The sequence below is a fragment of the Bison bison genome, unplaced genomic scaffold, assembly GCF_000754665.1.
Source record: "Bison bison bison isolate TAMUID 2011002044 unplaced genomic scaffold, Bison_UMD1.0 scf7180017864464, whole genome shotgun sequence".
Lineage (NCBI taxonomy): Eukaryota > Metazoa > Chordata > Mammalia > Artiodactyla > Bovidae > Bison > Bison bison.
The window spans coordinates 7,037,415-7,059,770 of NW_011495025.1; the positions used below are offsets into that span (position 1 = coordinate 7,037,415).

Below are 22,356 nucleotides of genomic sequence, written 5' to 3' on the forward strand. Positions count from 1 at the left end.
TCAATTTATTAATGTAAATATAGTGTGAGGAATAAAAAAGCTCAATACAATATAAATATTATGTAATGCATTCAAACCCCCCAATTTTTGCAGGTAAAGTTCTGTATAAAGAGGTCAATAAAATTGTGTTGAAACATTTACTTTAACTTCATTTTTCAATGGGGGGGCGGAGGGGAAATATATTAAATAATCCAAGTTCTGGCCCTCACAAAATATGGCTTAATTCTTTAAAAAGAAAGATGACTCTGACATCTGCTGTTTTGCAATCTATTATGTATAATTTCTTGGGGGAAAAAAAAGAGCAAGAGGATTCATATCCTAGTATGCAAGTAACTTTAATAGCTGAAGAGGGTTCAGTATAGATCTGAGAGACCAAATAACAACTTGGTTGTGTAGTTTCCTACTCTTCAGTTTCTTTAAACATATGTAAGCAGTTTTTAAATGTAATAGCTGAAAATCTCTTTAGTATTATATGTATATATGATTATTAGATACACACAAACACAAGTGTAAAAACACACGTATTTGCTTATTCAGCTTTAAGTATTCCTTTTGGACTTAGGAAAACTGGCTTAGAAAAAATGATCAGAACCTGAATTTTAACAGAGAAAAGGGGCACTCGAAGAATTTTGTATTTATGAAGCAAATCCCCATTCTTTCTATGGAGGCACATGCTTTATAACATTTTACCACTAAAACTGCGTACTCCATAAATCCAACATGGATACTCTGAAACACATTTTAAAACTGCTATACAAAATTACTGGTCTTTCTCATGAGTCTAGTAAAAGTTAAAATGCACTGCCCAGCTTCTAACTACCTAATTAGTAGAGAGTTTACATTACTGAAAGTTCAAAACAGCTTCAGTGTTAAATATTTGTAAATCTATTCAAGACCCTGAACAAACTGCAAATTTGGTTATTAGCAAAATGATAATGTATCGCCCACCAAAATGAAATCTGTAATTCATTTTGATAAACTGAAAATGTTTTGAAATGTCACAGCAGCAAATATATATTAAAGTTACACTGAGGTTTTTCAATAGTAGGAGTGTGTCACAATCCTTAAAATTTAAAGTAGTCATAACATCAACTAACCAGCACATTTAAACCAAAATTATCATTCTCAAGCTTTTTCTGTGCACATTATAAACATGCTCTAAGCTGCATTCCAACTTTCTTTTCTAACCTTACACATTAGCTTATTTTTCAAATGAAAAACAAAATTAAATTATTTTAATAATTAAATTTAAATTACTTTTTGTTCTTAGTATTCCATCTTACATTAAAGGATTCTATAGCTGCTGGGGTTAACTATGTGTCAGTTTTTTTTTAAAGTATATACCTTATAAACCCCAACTTCCTGCTAAATCAACTATTAAATGATAAATATTAAATTTCATTATACATATCATTTAAGGTTTTCTATTTCTGATGGATGCACTTGAGTGCATTTCATATTTCATAGAATGCACTGTAGTGTACTAATACTGTATATATTAATTTTTATTAGTGTGGAGATAGCTGTCTGTTTAAACTTTGACTGGTTGTTTCATATACTTACAATAAATGTAAGTATGTTATGCAAAAATGCTTACAAACTAGTAATATCATATTTCCATTAAAAGATGGTTCAACTGAATGGCTGGAGTGGTCTTTCACCAATAAAAATATTTCACTTGACAGTTACTTGTTTTCCCACAATGCTTTATGCTATTGACTACTAAAGAAAACCTGAATCTTTTTCACCTATTTATACAAGGATTAAATACAAACTATCAGAATTAAGTAAGCAACTATATAATTCTGTCCACAGTGAAAACCCTGAATAAAACTTTTTTTCAAAAGGCATGTAAGTGGTTTTTGAACTGTAAAATTTCATGTCTCCTGTCAGAGTGAGCATCTGTAATTCCCACATGTGTGTATATAGACACACAAAAACACACCTGTGCACATACACACGCAAACACACATACACGCACTCACGCACATACAAACGTTTTCCTAACAAGTAATCTACACAGGCTTGCTGCTGTTTTTGCAGCTGCCAGTCCCTGAATCTGTCATATTATATAACCCAGTGTCTGGTAATCGGAGTTTCTTCTTCGGAGGAGTCTTCAGTGTTCCAGATCTTTCTTTTACCTTGTATTCTAAAGTGCTGTGAGGTACCCCATAAATTCCTTGTGCTTTGGAAACACTCATTTTTCCGCTCATTACCATCGCAATAGCCTCTTCCATTATTTCATGATCATACTGCCGATAACGGCCACGTTTTTTCCTGGGCTGCTTATTATCTTTTCGATCCAATCCATCTTCAGTATTTTCAGAGGTTCCATCAACTGTTCCATTTTTAGAATTAAGACACAAAGGAGAGAGGTCCCCATGTAGAAAATAAGAGTCAACACTTGAGTGAGTTACAGGCCCAGAACATTCTATTTTGTTCTGTTTAGGGAGTATATTTTTCAGTTTTTGGAGGGCTGATCCTTCAAGGACTGGAGAGGTTTTGGAAACTTGATACATAACATCCAGCAGACCAGGACCATCAGGTTGTGGTTTTGAAATAGAACTTACTCGTAGCTGAGGAATTTTTAACTGTACAGTAGGATGTGTTTCATATTGTAGGCTTTCATTTTTTTCTTTAAATTGAGTAACCATTTTCTGTAGAGTTAACTGATGGAGGTAACTGGAAGCTGTTGGGAATTTTAATTCTGAGGTTTCAAGTAGATTGAGTTTACTTTTTTCTGTGCGCTCTGCTTGAGCTCTTGCCCACAAGGCTACTTTTTGCAGCACTGCACAAGTTTCTTTACTGTCTTTATATGAGTAACTATCATTGAAATCTCGAGTTTTGTTTTTAAAAGATGCAGGCTTCCCTGCTGGTAAGGCTTCTAAGTGGAGAAGTAAAGTTTTTTGAGGTATGCCATAAAGTATGCCTGCTTTATTTATGTCCAGTGCTCCAGACTGAATGTCTTTCAAAGCTTTTGAGAGCAAACCATCTGCAAACTCAGCACTTCTTTCCACATAGTCCTCTCTGTTTCTGTGTAGTCTCCTGGATGGATGGAATGAAACGATGGTAAACTGATGCATGAGAGACTCTCACACAGCTATGGAAGGGGAGGGTCCACTCCTTTATTATACTCCTTGCTTAGGTAACATCACTTTTTAAGTCTGTGAGACGTAGTAGTTACTCCTTATCAAAGCAAACGCTACAGTCCTGGTAGGACAATGTGTCAATCATACGTGGCCTCAACGGGCAGACCTTCCAAGAACATAAAATCCTAACTCAGTATTTGTAAAAATATTCTCATGATGTTGCTATTCCTCTGACAGATGCTTGTAGAGCAACACATAATTTTTTTACAATTAGAGTTCCATTATATAAAATACCCAAATCCTAAAGGAGTTTTTGTTAGTAGAAACGTGACGTTACCGCTAAACAAGTAATAAAAGAGTCAACCCCTTTAAAGGAAATTTGTAGCAGTAAGAATATTTCCAAACACAAACACCCCATATCTTTCTCTAGATAAAAACTTAAAATTTGAAACAAGTAGATATATTATATTGGGTAAAATACTTTTAGATTTTATACATGTTATTTCTATTTTGAATGTATCGTTATAACTTTCAAAGTTTAACAGAAAGTTCTTTATACCTCATCACTCAAAAAGCTATTACAGCCTTAGTTGAAACAAATTATACTCTGTATCTGAGATTTAAATGTTACTAAAAAGCTTCTTATGCAAATTGTTAATGGAAGATGCAAAAGTTACCCCCCTAAAATTCCAAAAATCCAACAGAACTTCACTATTAATGATTTAATTAATTAAACAGCTTTCAAAACATGAAAGGACTTTCTGTGGTGATTACTAGATATATTAAGTCTGCCACCACACCTAAAACACAATGAAAAAACTCTAAGCACTGTAAATTAGTTATAAGAATTAGTAAGTATAGTACTTTTAAAACTAGTTGATTGTTTAAAAAATTAAATAGTGAAATTACATATTTTTCTTAAAACTGCCTCCTAAATACTGAATTTAAAATTCTCTACTCGTCCTGCTTCTTAGTTTGTATTCCATGATTAAGTTGGTAGTTCATTTTAGTAACATGAACTAAAGTTTGGTGATTGTTCTGATAACTTTTCTTTAACAGAAAGAATAAAAAAGAAAGAGAAAGGACAAATGAAAGGTATGAAAGACACACATTTATGAGTGACAAAAATTCTGGAAGAAAACTATATATGTCAGTCTATTCAGAGTAGTATGAAGAATTCTCTGCTTAATTTTATATTAATACTAAATTATATTTCCTAGATATTGCTTACCCAGCCACTGAATTTTCAGAAGAAGGATCACATATGGATGACTCTTCAGATTTTATGCTGGTTTTCTTTGTAGAGAGATCTAACACTCCATCCCCTATAATTTTTGCAAGAGAAAAAACTTTATATTTGTGACAGATAGGTAATCCTTATATCATAACATTTCATATTTTGATGATCCACTAACTAATGACCTAAAAATTAATACTGGTATTTGATATGTGGCCACTACCAACTCATCTTATGATTTTTAGCAACAGAACATGACTGGGAAGGCACTACATAGGAAAAAAGAACAGAGGAAGAGCTGGCATTGCCGTGATATGAAGAAATTAGATAAAAATTGTTCAAAATCCACCCTTGTTCACCTTTCTCTTCTGTAGTGAAGAATCACTCGATTGCTTATGCAATAAAAAACACGACTGTTTTCTATTCAAGGCTACCCAGATGATGCTTTGGGTAAGTGGGAATAATGTATGTTTAACTAAACCAAGAGCATAGAAAATAGGATGAATAAGAGAATGATAATTAGCATTTACTAGGACTATTCATATGTGGAAAACATACTTTAGGTAATCTATGACTCTACGCTCAACCAATGTTATTTTTCAGAGCTCACAGTATAAAATTTTACTGTTTTAAATAACTGAAATGTACAACAGTTGAATCACTGACTATGTAACATATTGTGGTTATTCTGTGATTAGATGATGACACAATAAAATAACATTTTAGGAAAAAGTAGCTTGTTAGAAAACAACTGCCTATGTATTTCTTACTCAAGTGTAGTTATTATTATTATAATACTGAATTTACATAGACAAAACTTCAAGTGACTCAGATATGTTGTTAATCTGATAAATTTCAAAATCAAGAATAAAAATAAACTGAATTTAAAATACAGCAATACATATGGTGAATGTGTTGCTGCTGCTGCTAAGTTGCTTCAGTCGTGTCCGACTCTGTGTGACCCCATAGACAGCAGCCCACCAGGCTCCCCCATCCCTGGGATTCTCCAGGCAAGAACACTGGAGTGGGTTGCCATTTCCTTCTCCAATGCATGAAAGAGAAAAGTGAAAGTGAAGTCGCTCAGTCGTGTCCGACCCTTAGCGACCCCATGGACTGCAGCCCACCAGGCTCCTCCGTCCATGGGATTTTCCAGGCAAGAGTACTGGAGTGGGGTGCCATTGCCTTCTCCGGAATGTGTTTCTACTGATACCTAAAAATTTGAAAAAGCTGTAAAAAATCATTTTAAGAAAAATCCATGTTTTAAAAATTATACCAAAAAATTCATCTAGGTTTAAAAATAATTCAGTTATGTGCAAAGCAGTAATTTGGAAATTTGGAATTTGGAAAGCAGTAATTAAAAATGCATAAAGTACCTCCTCATGGTTCTTAACAATCTAGTTAGATAATTCACACACCACCACCACCATAACCATATTTCAGGCTGATGATATGTGCTATTTAGGAATAAAGCAGAGTGAGCTGATAAAAGTAATGAGAGTAGGCCTAAGGCAGCTGCTGTTTTATTGAGTATTATCAATTCAGGCCTCTTTTGACTTGAACACAATCCTGAACAAAGTGAAAGTAACAACCAAGCAGATTATCTGGGGGAAAGCTTATAGAAGGATCAGTTTGTGCAAAGGCTATGATATGGAATCATATCTGGAATATGAGGAATAGCAAAGAGGCCAGGGTGACTGCAATGGAATAAGCCAGAGTGAGAGAGCTAAGATCAGAAACCAGGCAGATCATATAGGGCTTTGTAGACAATGGCAAGAAATTTGAATTTTATTTTGAAAGACACAATAAACCACTGGAGGATTCTAAACTTAAGACTGACAATTGTAATTTTTTTAAAGGATTAATCTGCTGTGGGGGGAACAGAGAAACCTGTTGGGAAATTGATATGCTATTTCTCACCTTTAGGCTTTCACACTTTCAATTAAGTTTCCTCTGCCCAGAAGTCTCCTAATCCTCTCCTCCTATCCTCACATTCATCCTGTGCATGTGGGTTAAGCTGCTTTAGCCGTGTCCAACTCTGTGCGACCCTATAGACTGCAGCCCACCAGGTTCTTCTGTCTGTGGGACTCTCCAGGCAAGAGTTCTGGAGTTGGGTTGCCATTTCCTTCTCCGGGAAGGATAAAACCAGATCTTCCTAACCCAGGATCAAACCAGGTCTCTTACATTGGCAGGCAAGTTTTCTTTTTTTTTTTTTTTAAATCACTAGTGTCACCTGGGAAGCACCAAATCTTACTCATCATTCAAGACACAACTTGAACTTTGTTGTCATTGTAGGTTCCTATACTTGCAACACTTACCTATATTATTTAGCAGTTAGAAGGCCATAATTTAATTGCTTATTTACTTACTAGTGTTAGCCACCAGACAATATGTTGCATGAAGGCAGAAAATATGTCTATTTACTGATGTAGCCCCATTCCCTACAACAGTGGCTGATACACAGTAAGTGTTCAGTTAGGTATTTGCTGAAAATAATTTAGAAGTAGAAATTCAGTTATTGCTAGAGGTTACAAAGCCTAGATTGAAAGGATAAAAAGACTGGGCAGACAAGTATATGGTACTGCTAAGTCACTTCAGTCGTGTCCGACTCTGTGCGACCCCATAGACGGCAGCCCACCAGGCTCCCTGACCCTGGGATTCTCCAGGCAAGAACACTGGAGTGGGTTGCCATTTCCTTCTCCAATGCATGAAAGTGAAAAGTGAAAATGAAGTCACTCAGTCGTGTCCAACCCTCAGCAACCCCATGGACTGCAGCCTACCAGGCTCCTCCATCCATGGGATTTTCCAGGCAAGAGTACTAGAGTGGGGTGCCACTGCCTTCTCCAAGTATATGGTACATACTACCTTAAAAGTTATTAAATGAAGTATCTTTTGATCTCTTTACCTAATAAATGCCCCAGTTTATCCATTCAGCTCAATCTTACTCTTAGTCAACAACTCATCTCAATGCTCACACTTACTGAGCAATTAAGCCATGTGCAATTCATCAAAAATGCTATGTGGTGTCACGTCTCTAAAACATCCAGTGCATGGTTCCCCCTGCCTAGAATGCTCTTTCCACTTTTCTTTATAGATTCAGACCCACCCCTGCCCCACCCAAGTAGAAGCTTAATGTCACCCTTGTCAACAGCATCCTATAAAACTTAATGACACACTCACGAAATTTTTGAGTTACGGACCTTTTTTTCCCAAAAGACTGAATTACTCAAGGTCAGGAATCCTGACATATTTCATAAACAAAAATACATTTATGTAGGTTATAGCATATAAAACAGTCTTCATAAGTGTTATCCCTTGTCAATGTTCCAGAATACATTAATGAATTTCTCCAATTTTAAGTTCTACACTTTTGATATGATTAAGGTTAATTATTCCACTAACTACAAATAAGAAAAAGAGGTGCTGAGAACTCTTCCTCTTCTCTCCTTTACATTAACTTTGCTAACTAGGCTGTAGCTCCCTGTAACTGAAACTGTTAGCCACTCAGTCATGTCTGACTCTTTGCATCCCCATGGACTATATAGCCCATCAGGCTCCTCCGTCCATAGGATTTTTCCAGGCAAGAATACTGGAGTGGGCAGTCATTTCCTTTTCTGGGGGTATCTTTCTGACCCAGGGATTGAACCGGTGTCTCTTGCACTGCAGGCTGAATCTTAACTGCCTGAGTCATAGGTAGCTCCCAAGCTAGGGCAAAAAGGTATTGTTCTTTTTGGACTGCTCCTTGACTGCTGGATTGGTAGCTGATTTCAGTCTTGAGGAGGAACTAAATTTAAGATCTGTTTCATCTTTAAGAGAAACTATTCAAATCAGGACTATATATCTGATTCACTTTCTTTAGGAACTCTAAACAGTGATGCAGATAAGAATGCTTTTTTTTCCATAACCCCTTCTCTGTAACTAGGCTTTCCATGTTACTTATAAAAAAGATCTCACTTTTTATTAGCAATTTGTCACCTAAAGTTATTTTGCTGGTATCAATTCCTTTTTCCGTCATGAGGGCTGCAGATCAAGAGCTAGAAAAACGTTAAATACCCCAAGGATTGTTTGAAAAACAAAAAGAGAGGAGGAAAAATAGCTTGGGAATCACGACTGAGGAAAAAAAAAAAAAAAATCAGGAATGGCAAAAAGAGCATTTTCTTGCTCCTGTTGCTGATTTACATTTATCAGTATCACTCCTTCATAATGGAGATGTCACGTCATAACTAGATTGTTTTGTGCGTACACATTCAAAGTACTAATAATTAACTTGATGGATAAAAACTGAACATCTATTATGCTAAATGCTGCAGGGCAATATAAAGTTAAGTAGAGGACAGAAAGAGACTGAAATTTATTTAACCATTCACCTTTTGGTAGGTTCTTAGGTTGCTTCAGTTTATTCACTGTTACAAACAATTCTGAAGTGAAAATACTACTAAATGTTTTCTAGTATTCATGTGAAGAATTTTTCTGAGATGCACACCTAGGAATGCCAGCGCTGGACGGTATACATTTTGAACTTCTGTAGATATTACTAAAACTTTTTTCCACAACCTTGACAACACCTGGTGTTGAGATTTTTAATTTTTGCTAATCTGATAAGTAAGAAGAGCAAGTTGCAGGAGTAAATTAATAAGAGTACATTTGATATATGCTTTTATATGGATATCTAGAGCACACAGAACCGTTTTGCTTACAGATGCACAAATACATATTATCAGAGGTTGCTTTCAAGGATAAACAAAAGGATGAACAGTTCCTTAAGAGGAAACATACTAGAAGTAAATATGATCAAGTAACACATTTATTAGTTCTGAGTGACAGGAACATGATTATTACACTGCATTTTACTCTATGTATGAAAATTTTCCAAATAATAAACAAATTATTTCCATTTACTGGTTGTAGTCTGAGCATTAACACAATTATTTCTCATCAAACATTAATGCTAAAGATACAGAATTAGAGAGAGGCTGGTGTAATCTATCAACAAGGTCAGGTAATTGTTAAATACATGACACTACCAGATAACTTTAAAACTAATACAATTATGTAAAGTTTAAAAATAAAATTAAAAAAAAATTGGCGTTTGAAAAATTGAAACCATGAACAAATTAAGCAACTTCTTGAGTATTAACATTTTATTGGGTTAATTTTTTTAGAATTCACATTCCAAAACCAAGGTTTGGATTTCTGTTTACAAACTGTTCTCAGTTCTGTATTCTCCTGCAAATACCTGACAAAGAATCTGTAAAAAGAAGATAAATGCGATCCACATAATACAGATCTTTCACTCCTCCAAGGGCACCATTCTTTCTCATGCCTTAGCTGCTCTCTGTCCATTCGTCTAAGTACACTCTATGCTCTATTGGCCAGGCTACATATCACTTTAGCATCATCCCCTCAAAGAAGATTTTCCTAATTTACCCCCAGCCTTCTTTCATATTCCCATAGTACTCTTTGTATGCTTCTATTTGTATTTATGCATTTATGACATGTTATTATAATTTGCCAAGTTTAGCACTTGAACTTCAATAGTACTGTGGGGAATTAGTAACTATTTTTAGGATTTACTTACAATTTATATCTAATTAAGTATACTTATTTGGCTGATTTTCTCACTAGACTTACTTCTAAGCAAGGCCTGAAATGAGTACCTCAGTAAACACCAATTCACTGACTCAGCAATGGCTTGCCCAGTTCTGTCACATCAATCCTGCATACAGCAGACCCTGACTGACAAAATTATCATGAAATCAAAGAACTTTGTTCAGCCAGTTGAAAATGACAGCACAGTGAAGAAGTTGATATCTTATATGGGAGAGAAGTTAGTTTTACACAGAAACTCCATTCAGTTAGAGGTTCAGAATGATTTTTAATAATCCATTTCTGTATTCGTTAGGTTCTAATAATAACAGATTTTCTTCAGAAATCTTAAGACTGCTGATCATTAACCACTTAATATGAATATTAAGTATGTTAAAAATGTATTTATCAACTCCTCACAATACTATTGATCTCCAGTTGCCATACTGAGAATGAACATGAGTTTAAAAGACCTTCAATAATACATTATGTATCATCATCAATATTAAAGATGTAAGTATGAATAAAATTTAGTATATGAAGCCAAGTGAATTTTAATGACAAACTATCATGTACATTTTATGCTGTTTGGACAAGGAAAAAATATTCCAAATTAAATTTCATAACAACACTAATCACCAGCACAAAACTTTCTTTCAAATCAATGCTATTTAACATTTTATGATGTTTGATGCAAATCTATGCTAATAGTTTTAATAAATATCTGAACACTATTTCTACTTTATGTCTTTGATCATTTCTTATCTCTCCTTAAATAGGTCATCCTTTTGGCCGCTTGATGTACTGTTCTAGTCAGCCTTCAGATCTTTCTTGTTTTTCTCTACTGTACTCTCTAGAAGATTCCCCTGATTTCAAATATAAATATTTATATTTAACTGGTTTCTAGAAAATAGAACTTATAAAAATCTACATATATAAAACTATAATATTTTTTGAGTGTTACTCTAAGAGCATTATATGTCTTAACCCCTCTTAGGGCTCACACGTCCCAATATAAAAATAAGTTTTTTTAATTTGCAATTTTTAATGATAAAACTGAAAGTGAAATAGAGGTTAATTATCTTGCTCTTGGTCACACAGTTACACTTACTGTCATTCAAACTCAGGCAGTTATTCCAGACTCTGATTACTCTATTAAACTACAATATCTAACCTATGTAATGTTTCAAAAAGTCAAGTTACAATGGTAATGATGTAATAAATTTGCTACCATCACATATAACCAGTTCAGAAACACAACAATTTTGGAAATAATCTAGTAATATGCTATCAAAAATCTTAAAAATGTTCACACTCCTCTAAACATCTATCTTAAGAAAATAGCATTTAACAAGAAAATGCTTTTATGTACAAAGGTATACCAAAATCTCAAATATATGTAAGCACAAACATATATAAATATTTGCACTATATATATATAAATATTCACACTTAATATAATTTTGCTAATTTTCTCCTTTCCCCAAGTTTGCCATAATGAGCATATATATTAATGAAGAAACCCTACAAACTTATCAATAAAATACCAAACTATAAAAGCAATCACTTGAGTTTATCCAAATTTTATTTTAAAATTGTTTTTGTTACTTGTTTAACCATTGAGTTAGAGTCATAGGGGAAATAATCAATATAGCATTAGAGCAGGATATCAATTAAACTTTAATATTGGTTTTTCCATCCTTCATTTGCCTTCTTCTGCACATCAAACACACTTTTTAAAAGGGAAGAGTTACTGCTTTCTCGATGTGTTTTATTTAGTGCCTACATAGCTGAAATCTCATAGAATTCATTCACCTACTATTTACTAATAATGACAAGGGACAAAATAAATCATAAAAAAGTGCTTGTAATAAATTTAGGATATAAAAAGTACTACTACTAACCATAATTAGGAAATATTACTGGTAAAATTAAACAACATTTCAGCACTTCCACCCTAAGCCATTTTAGAATTTCATTGTAGTTCTTTTTTCTTTCTTCACTTATTCCTTTAAGCACCAAATCAAAGCCAAAAGGCTTCAAAGTCAACATCTTGAAAAATATTTTGTAAAACATTCTTTGTTTATACCAAGTATTACAGTGTATACTCTGTAAGTTTAACCTTCAACCAAACTTTAAAAATGTGGGATGTATGCTTAGTACAACAATATTATAATGGAAAACTTTAGATTTGCTAGTCCTTATCATGTTCATCCAAAGGTGATCTACGAGTTTTAAAAATATTTTTACTGAAATATTACATTCACAACAAGAATGAATGTAAGTACACAGTCTAATGAATTTTTAACATTTCGCTGTAAATAGCAACTAGATCACCACTGTCAACCTGAAGCCCTCCCCATTGTATCTCCTCTGGTCACCTACCTCTACTATCTTGACTTCTAACAGCTTTATGCATGCTCTTTGAAGTAGCAATTTCACTTCTAGGAGTATGTCCTAAGCAAAAATTAAGATTCAGTGCACAATTTTAGCTTGAGCATGTATATCTGAAGATAAGTATAATGTAATCCTTCCACGAAACAGAATACTATTCAGCTAAAATATATTGATGTTTTACAATATTTTAAAAATACAAGTTACAGAGGATATATAATCAATGATTTGTGGGAATAAGCTCTGGGAGGAGAGAGTGAGAGTAAGAGTGTGTAAATGTATTTTTTTCCAGAAAATGATTTGGAAGGATTGAAAATCACAGCAGTTAACTCTGGGTGGATGAATAAAAGATCAATGCATAGCTTTACAATTCATTCATTTTATTAATATTTATTGAACAGTTATAATACGCCAGTCAGTTTTCTAAATGGCACAAAGGAAACAGTAGGGAGTAAAATAGAAAATGTTTCTGCTCTCACAGAATTTACATTCTAGTAGAGCAGACAAAGAAAAGATAAATCAATAAAATAATATTGCAATTATCTTCCAATTAATTAAAAAAATAATTTCACAAGATGATAAGACCTATAACGAAAATAAAACACAGTAATAGGAAAGAACAACAATAATGGCAGGTGGGAAGAGGTTACCATGTTGGAATAAATGATTAGGCAAAGTCTAGAGAAGAAGATTTGCTCTTTTTCAAAAAAGAAATTTCATTGATACACTTTAACCATGCAAAATATAGAATGATTCCTTCTATCCACTCTTTAGTTTATACAATTACCTAGGTTTTTGCTATGCTTGCTCTATTTATACTATCTACTTAAGTATTTTAAAGTTAATTCCAGTTGTCACATCATTTTTATATTCTTAAGCATCTTTAAACATATGAACATTTTCATACATAACAATTCCTTACTATCACCTATACTTAGTTAGTATTGAATATGCTCTAGGCAATCCAAAGTGTCTTTTTACAATCGGTATGTTCAAAGTAGGAGTTATGTTATGCTTGACGCTATGTCTTTTAAAATTTATGGCAGCCCTTTCCCTCATTTTTAAAAATAATGATACTGACTTTTAGAAGCCAGGTTATCAGTTCTACTAGAGAATATCTTACATTACAGTTGTTCTTTCTCCTTTTCTATATTGTCATTTGTTTTCACTTTATTTCCTAATAATTCTGACAAACTTGAAGTTAATTCTAAAGCAAATGGTTCTCAAACTTTTGGATCTCACAATCTCTTTAGTGTTAAAAATCACTGTGGATCTCAAAGAACCTTTGTTTCAGTTAAGAAACTTTATTTCTTAACATTTATATGTTAAACTGAGATGTTTTAAAATATTTGTAATTGATAACCATAAATGCTAATATTTATAACATTTTAATGAAAAAACATTTTTAGATATAAAGTGAGAAGTTTAAAAAAATAATTTTGTAAATCTTTTAAATGGCTAGCTTCATAGAATACAGTTGGATTCTATGTTTCTATATTCAATGTGTTCAGAAATCATACATCAATCAGCCTCTGACTGACTCTACTACCTACTCTATTATTATTACTTTTGACCTGCTGTATTCTAGAGTTTCATTGAGAACCACTGACCTAAAAAATTTCTTAGAGTCATGTTTGACGCTTCTGTCAAGAATACTTCACAAGTGATGTACTGAGTGTATTTCCAATGATGCTTAAGTGATCAGTGTATTCTGATGACAACAGCTTGACCCCTCCACTGTAAAGTTCCCCAAATAATCTTTCCTCTAATAGTTTTATCTTCTGATGATACTTCTGATTCAGTTTTCTTATTAGGAGTTGTAAAATAATGATATTTTAAGTTTATCATGTCTTCATATTTATTAACTGAAATTCTTAAGAATTCTTCTCAAAAGAAGGCAATTTGGTTATCCTAAAATACAGTTTGTAAAAGAAAAGCAAAACAAATGCTAAACTCTTTCCTGTAACTGCTCATTTTCAAATAAGCTGGTATGCTATGCTCCTCTGTGTAGACTAATGACTTTGAGGAATCATTATCAAGATCTAATGGATTTTAAAACATTCAACATGTTTCAGCTGAAAATGTTTTTCCTTTTGAGGCTTAAATGTTCTCATATTTGGCCAATGGGGAACCTTTAGCATTGCCTCCTGAATTTGGTTGACAAATTGGTCTTTGGTACATTCTTGCTTGTTGGCACAAGATGTTCCAGGATCATCTTATACATTTTCTGATCCAGACCTGGATTCCAAGGAGTTCTACCTTCCTTTAAAGGAAAATAATGTTTAGAGACCACAATCTAGGCCCAAGTTCAGTGTCACTGAACTGTCATGCAATTATTTCAGTACTGAAATATTCATAAATATACATTAAAAAGTACAGATTTTTGAAATGAAAAAAAAAATCATGAGTTTGCAATGACATTTCCAATCTCTGTGTGTGTATTAGTCACTCAGTCGTGTCTCATGCCATGTGACCCTGTGAACTGTGTAGCCCACCAGGCTGCTCTGTCCATGGAATTCTCCAGGAAAGAATATTGGAGTGGGTTGCCATGTCCTTCTCCAGGTGATCTTCCCGACCCAAGAATTGAACCTGGGTCTCCTGCATTGCAGGTGGACTCTTTACTGTCTAAACTACCAGGGAAGCCTTTTTCAGTATCAGATCAGATCAGTCGCTCAGTCATGTCCGACTCTTTGCGACCCCATGAATCGCAGCATGCCAGGCCTTCCTGTCCATCACCAACTCCCGGAGTTCACTCAGACTCACGTCCATCGAGTCAGTGATGCCATCCAGCCATCTCATCCTCTGTCTTCCCTGTATGCAATTTACAGGGTTTTTAATTCTTTGATTTTTAAATTTGTTTGTTTTTACTCTTACTCTGAAAATCTTGGCTTCCTAAAATAATAACATAGTTATATATTTGATTTATCCTACAGATCCAAAATAACACACAATGGCAATATCATTACTAACATTACTAAAAGAAGTTTAGGATTTCTTTGAAGTACTCATTTATGTTTAAAATATATTCCACCAAAAACGTACAGTCAAAATATTGGGTAAAGTCACCTGACATAATCCTTTTCTCAGTGTTAATACATTACTATTAAAAACATGATGCAATTATGCTCATTTGTTACTTTCTTTTCCATATTTTAGGGATTGCTTTAATTTTTTAAAATTAAAAATCTTTGGGATTTGTTGAGCATTATATAAAGCTATATAAAGGTCCATCCACAACACTTCTATTCAGCCCTCTCCATCTCATTTACTTCATTCCCTTATAGGTTTTATCTTTCCTGCTTTGTTTATACAAAACAATATATATATATGTACATAAAATATATATATACACACACACAGTTCTGTATCTTGCTCTTACCTCCTAACAATAAAATCTGAAAATGTCACTATAAAGGGATCTTTCTCACACCCTTTTCCAAATACTCAAGTTTTCCACTGTATGGATGTACAATAATTTAGTTATCCATTTGGGTTACTTCTAATTCCTTGCTATTATAAATAATATACCCCTGATGAATTAACTTTGAATACGTATCATTGATATTTGTATAATTATAAGCTCAATTCTTTGAAATGAGATTGCTGGGTCAAAGAGTTAAATGCATTGCCAATTCCCCTCCATAAGGATTCAACTAGTTTGTATTCCCTTAGGAATGCATGAGAGTGCCTGTTTCTTACAGCCTCATGAGAAAGATTATGTTGTTCAACTTGAATTCTTATTAGTCCGACAGGTGTGAACCATATAATGACTGTATTTCCTATGAGTCTATAAGTGTGTTTTCCTATGTTTAAACACTTTTAAACCTGTTTTGATGACTTTACAGAGAAATTAAAAGTTTATTTTAAAAAGAACAAAAAAAGCTTCTTATATGAACTGATAGTAAAACAATGCTAATTTACCTATTAGGTGGTTTTTCTTTCAGTACTCAATTTTTTGAAACTGTTAATGCATTGATTAGTAGCCCTTTATTTTATAATATAAATTATAAATATTTTTTCACAGACTACTGTTTCTCTTTGGATTTTTCTAATAGTGCTTTCTTCTTTATCACTCAAAGTTATTTTTACACACTGGAATTTACCACTTTCTTATTGTTAAGGTGACGTTCTAATTGAGATATAAACGATGAAGGGGACAAGCCAGAGAAACAAGAAGATTTAAAGGCAGAATAATCCAGGAAAAGCAACTGGCAAAAGTGAAGGTTCAGAAGTGAAATGAGCTTAGCATGTGTCAGAAATACACAGATAGTGTGAAGTGCACATACTAAGCCAGGAAGAGAGGAAAAGGAATCAGAGGAGTAGACAGGGACAAGATCTTATCAAAACCATGCAAACCATGAGAAGAAAACAAATTTTATTCTTCCAGTAATAGAAAGGAAGATTTAATTCTGGTAATAACAGAAAGATTTAAATATAGAAGTAATACCAGCTTTACTTTATTCAAGTGGATATTTTGAACCCCATTTGGCACGCAGATAACTTAAGAATTATGTTAAGGTACATATTATGAAAGCTGTATTTGGAGGGAAAATACATGAAAAAATTATAAAGGAAAAAAAACTCAATGCACTGTCACTTGGAAACCACGTGGTAATACAGTGACCAACTTTATACCAAACTTAAAAAATATTCAGGAAAAATTTAACAGCTATTGAAAAACTGACTTCTTTTTCTTTCTTTTTATACTTCATAGTCAAGTGATGGTTACATGGTAACATTTGTTTATGGAAGTTCTAAATTTAAAGTGCATGGTTTTATGTGATATTCTTTACAAAATAGAAAAAAAGAAAAATCCAGTTTAAATATATTGTTGTTGTTTTTCAGTCACCCAGTCATCTCTGACTCTGCGACCCCATGGACTGCAGCACGCCAGGCCTCCCTGTCCTCACCATCTCTAGATGTCCTCACCATCTCAAGACTAGCCTTGACTAGTGTCCTGATTTTTAAGTGACTAAGATAATCTTCATACAGTTCCTGAAACATACCTGATTTATTCCTGCCTTCTTTGATTTCTGATATTTTTGTCTCTGTTTTTGATACTTCTGTCTGGAATGACCTGCCCTCAGATCTTCATGTGGAGGATGACTTCTAATTATTCAATTCTCTGTTCAAACTCACTTCTTCAGGGAGGCTTTCCTGACGACCTTACCTAAAATAATCCTCTCAATTCACTCTTGATATCTTGCTTATTGATTCTTTTTGTAAAATTAGGGGCACACTGACAGGCATATTTCAAAAAAGCAACAAATAACTTCTGTAAATGAATAAATAACAACAAATTAGAAACTCAAGACAAAGGTTTAAACAGTGATTAGAACAGCTAAAGAGAGAATCAGTGAATCTAGGGACAGTTCTAAATTAACTAATCTAACACAAGAGACAAAGAGGTGGAAGATACGAAAGAGAAGAGATAAGAAGGATAGAATGAGAGGATATCCAAAATATGCCTCAAAAATTTTTGACAAGAGATAAAGTGAGAAATGTAATATATTGAAAAAGATAATGGCTGGAAAACCACAATTGATAAAAGAAATTTGTCCTCAGTTTTAGAAATGATGACTTCCAAGCAGAATGAATAAAAGAAATCTATACCCAAACATATCTAGGACAACCTGCAAAACAGCATAAACAAAACAGAAGGTGAGAGATAGGTGCTAAAAGTAGATACAGTGTATGAAGATTACCTACAATGAAAAGACTATTTGTTGTGAAATTATACAAAAATAGAAGCGAAGACACAAATGTAGTAGCTGTGCTAAGAAAAGAGTAATTGTCAGCATAGACTTGTGTACCCAGAAGAAGAAAATCTCTTTTAAGAACAAGGTTATTAAAAAAAAAAAAAAGACACTAAAAAAAGAGAAAAACCTAAGAGTTTACTACCAGTGCTACTGCTACTGCTAAGTCACTTCAGTCGTGTCCGACTGTGCGATCCCATAGATGGCAGCCCACCAGGCTCTGCCGTCCCTGGGATTCTCCAGGCAAGAACACTGGAGTGGGTTGCCATTTCCTTCTCCAGTGCATGAAAGTGAAAAGTAAAAGTGAAGTCTCTCAGTCATGTCTGACTCTTCGAGACCCCATGGACTGAAGCCTACCAGGCTCCTCCGTCTATGGGATTTTCCAGGCAAGAGTACTGCCAGTAAACCTTTATTAAAAGACTCTCTGATTCCAGAAGAAAATTCAAGCTACAAGAATGAATAATGAGCAAAGGAAAAAGATAATCATGTTTGTAAATCTAAACAAAAATTGATTATATAAAAACAAATAGTTAAAATGTTTTCATTGGGATGTCTTTAAAAGAGAACTAAAGAACTGATGAAATGGCTATTGTGTCAGGACAGGTAACAAGTTAAAATATTCCTTAAATAAACTGTTGAGTTAACTAAGCATTAAAAAATTTCTAGGAAGATCCCTTGGAGAAGGAAATGGCTACCCACTCCAATATTCTTGCCTGGAGAATTTCATGTATAGAGGAGCCTGCCGGCAGGCTACACTCCATGGGACTGGAGAGTCGGACATGACTGAGCAAGTAACACAACAACAAGGGCAACCACTAACAGAACAGCAGTAGAGTATGCTACTTCAAAATCAGCAAACGGAGAAGAGTCACATGAGAGAAAAAAATACAACCTAAAAGAAAATAACAAAGGAACAAAAAAAACTTAAATAGGACAAACAGAAAGTACAAAATAAGATGGTGCTATTTTGTGCTAGACAAGTTAATTTGGTTGATGAGACTATAGAATACAGGATGCTATGGGAAAATATAATAAGATCAGTTCAGTTCAGTTCAGTTGCTCAGTTGTGTCCGCCTCTTTGCGACCCCATGAATCGCAGCACACCAGTCCTCTCTGTCCATCACCAACTCCCGGAGTTCACTCAAACTCATTCATGTCCATTAAGTCGGTGATGCCATCCAGCCATCTCATCCTCTGTCGTCTCCTCCTTCTGCCCTCAATCCCTCCCAGCATTAGAGTCTTTTCCAATGAGTCAACTCTTCGCATGAGGTGGCCAAAGTATTGGAGTTTCAGCTTCAGCATCACTCCTTCCAATGAACACCCAGGACTGATCTTTCGAATGAAATGGTTGGATCTCCTTGTAATCCAAGCGACTCTCAAGAGTCTTCTCCAACACCACAGTTCAAAAGCATCAATTACCGAACCTCAATTTTGGTGATAATTAATAAGAATGCATGTGTATGTCTGTGTGCATCCAATTTAGGAGGAATAGAGGAAGTTTTTCTTACAGAAGTGATGTTTAAAAGGAGACCTGAAGAAAAACCAAGTAAGGTTTATTTAGAAAAAATTGGTGGAAGTAGGGAGTGGCTTCTACTGAGAGGCAAGGGTATGTACAAATGTTTTGAGGTTAGAGTATGTGACATTCAAGAAAACAGAGAATTTCAATATGAAGACTAAAGAAAGGTGCAAGGTGAGAGTGAACAGGTAGGCAGGGTCTGGATCTTGGTGAGTTTAGGATTTTAGACCTAAGGACAATTCAAAGCCATTAAAGAGTTTTAAACAAATGAGTGGTATGACTTGATTCAGAATTTTTAAATATCACCTGTTTCCTATATCCCTAGAGTCAGAGAAGGTGAGATCAGAAGGGATATAGATCATTTAGATATGTTTTATTCTTCAGGTTTACTAAAATATGGTATCTTCTCAAGCATGGAACATAACATTTTCTTCCATGTCTTTAGCCTTGGAAAACAAAAGTTTATTACAGAAAAACAAGATGGATATTTTATTGCATTCATTAGTACATACAGAAATATCTTCTGAATGGAACTTAAAAACTATTCAGTATTTTCCTAACAGAGTAACAACAGACTTCATTTATAAACAGAGTAATTTAAAATATAGTATCATAAAATGATACATTGCCCTTTTAATTATAATTTAACATCTCATTTGACAATGTCACCTACCTTAATCTCAGCCAAGAAACCAGATTAGAGGAGGTGGCAGCACCACCAACAAAGGACACTTAATGATAATTAAACATATCACTGAAATTTATATATCTCATTCAATGCAATCTCTCAAATGTTCACTTGAAGCCTAGTTTATATTCTCATTTATAATTTATTACAAAAATATTATTTAACTAGGAGATATTTCCAAAGGTTAGCCTACTAACAACAATGCGAAATAACTTCTTTAAATTTTTTTTAACTTAATCTGTTGGCAGTTAGCTGTAGGGAAAATAATTTGAAAAATGTCCAGTCATTATAGGTTACTGCAATAATTAATGTTCATCATGACACTAAGTTCCATATGTTGTTTAAAGATACTGCAGGATAATTTCCATCCAATAAGTTTAAAGTAAGAAATTTCACTGTTAAAATATCATAAATCCAATGAACAAGGAACAATTCTTAGTTTATCTGTCAATAGTATTTGAAAATAGTGAAGATTTTTAGTCTGGTAAATCCAGTACGTCATTTACACACACTGGGGATGCAGAAGCGAATAGACAGATTCCTGCTCCTGAAGTCGGGAGATATACACAGAAATAATTGCAATGAAGTGAGAAATTTACTATATTGAAAATTCTACCAGAATATTCACTCAAGCCTCAAGGTAGAAAACAACACCAACAAGGGCAACAAAGCACTGCTGGTTCATCTCTGCCCACATTGGATCTTGTTTTGTATACACATAGAACTGGTAAATTCTTCAAGGTTGTCACGATAATGATAAAGGTTCCTAAGTTTCAAATTTCTTCCTGTACTTTGGGATTCAAAGAAGCTTTTACTTTGGGTCCAGATTAGAATAGAAAAAAAAATTTTTTTGGTTATGCTAATGTTACTTCTCATCCGTTTTTAAATTTACTGCTCCAGGAAAAAAAAAAAATCCCTAACTTACTTTGTCCCAGTTTCTGAGGCTCAAAGTATTTATAAAAATCTGTAGAAATGAAAATGCACAAAAAAAATCTCTAATATTTGAATACTTGGTTAGAAAGTACATGGAAGAGGTAAATAGGAATGTTTCTTTCATGGTAACAATATTTTAAGTCAGTCTAGGGTTTTTCAAAGAGAAGACAAGGAAAATGAAAAGTACGAAAACTGATTTATGAAGAACAATTAGAGAACCTATAAAGATTTGCTTGAGAGGTTTAGACAGACAAAATAGTTTCAACAAATATTTGCAGCACTAATAAAAAGTAAAAGGAATAAATTCTATCATATTGCTGCAGATGGAAAAGAAAACCCAACATCCTAAAGGTTAGCATAGAAAAGAGAAGTCTTGGAGATACAATGATTTCTACAAGTATTTATAGAACTATTGAGCAAAATGCTATTGCAGATGGAAAAAAATGCGAAATGAAGGGTGGATATTTCAAAGATATGAGCTTAACTGTTGGAGCTGTCAAATATTTTTTGCAAGTACTTATTGTCAGTCAGAGACTGAATTACCATTGAAAGATGAGCAGTATATTCTTTTGTGCATCTTTTACTATATTTGGCTATTCTGTTATCTTCTGATAACCACTTTGTCTATTTTTCTATGGTGTCATGTTTTCCTCATTGGCTATAGGTTTGTTTAATTGAATGGTTGTTAGTTACATCAGTTGTAAATACTATCCCCAAATTTGAGATGTGAATTTTCACTATTCATAACGACTTTTACTGGAGAAGGCAATGGCAACCAACTCCAGTACTCTAGCCTGGAAAATCCCATGGACGGAGGAGCCTGGTGGGCTGCAGTCCATGGGGTTGCTAAGGGTCAGACTGAGCGACTTCACTTTCACTTTTCACTTTCGTGCATTGGAGTGATCTTGCCTGGAGAATCCCAGGGACGGGGGAGCCTGGTGGGCTGCCGTCTATGGGGCCGCACAGAGTCAGACACAACTGAAGCGACTTAGCAGTAGCAACAGCATAATGACTTTTATAATACTTAAGTTTTACATTTTAGTGCAGTCAAATTTACACAATTATTTTATGGATTGTTATTTCTGCATCTTAGGAAATTCTTCCTTATTTTAAGTTCATTAAGATATAATCTTTTATCTTTTCTTTTAGTTTTGCTTTTA

At 34.0% G+C, this 22,356-nt stretch overlaps 1 protein-coding gene across 7 annotated transcripts in view; it reads right to left on the reverse strand.

Annotated features, from left to right (window-relative positions):
• Positions 1-22,356, reverse strand: part of LCORL (ligand dependent nuclear receptor corepressor-like) — a 178,623-nt gene that overhangs the window by 29,337 nt on the left and 126,930 nt on the right. For all 7 annotated transcript variants that reach the window (XM_010860205.1, XM_010860209.1, XM_010860207.1 and 4 more), the window contains one exon: positions 4,321-4,414. In XM_010860205.1, the coding sequence (XP_010858507.1) occupies positions 4,321-4,414 (94 nt within the window). The remainder of the gene's footprint in view (positions 1-4,320; positions 4,415-22,356) is intronic.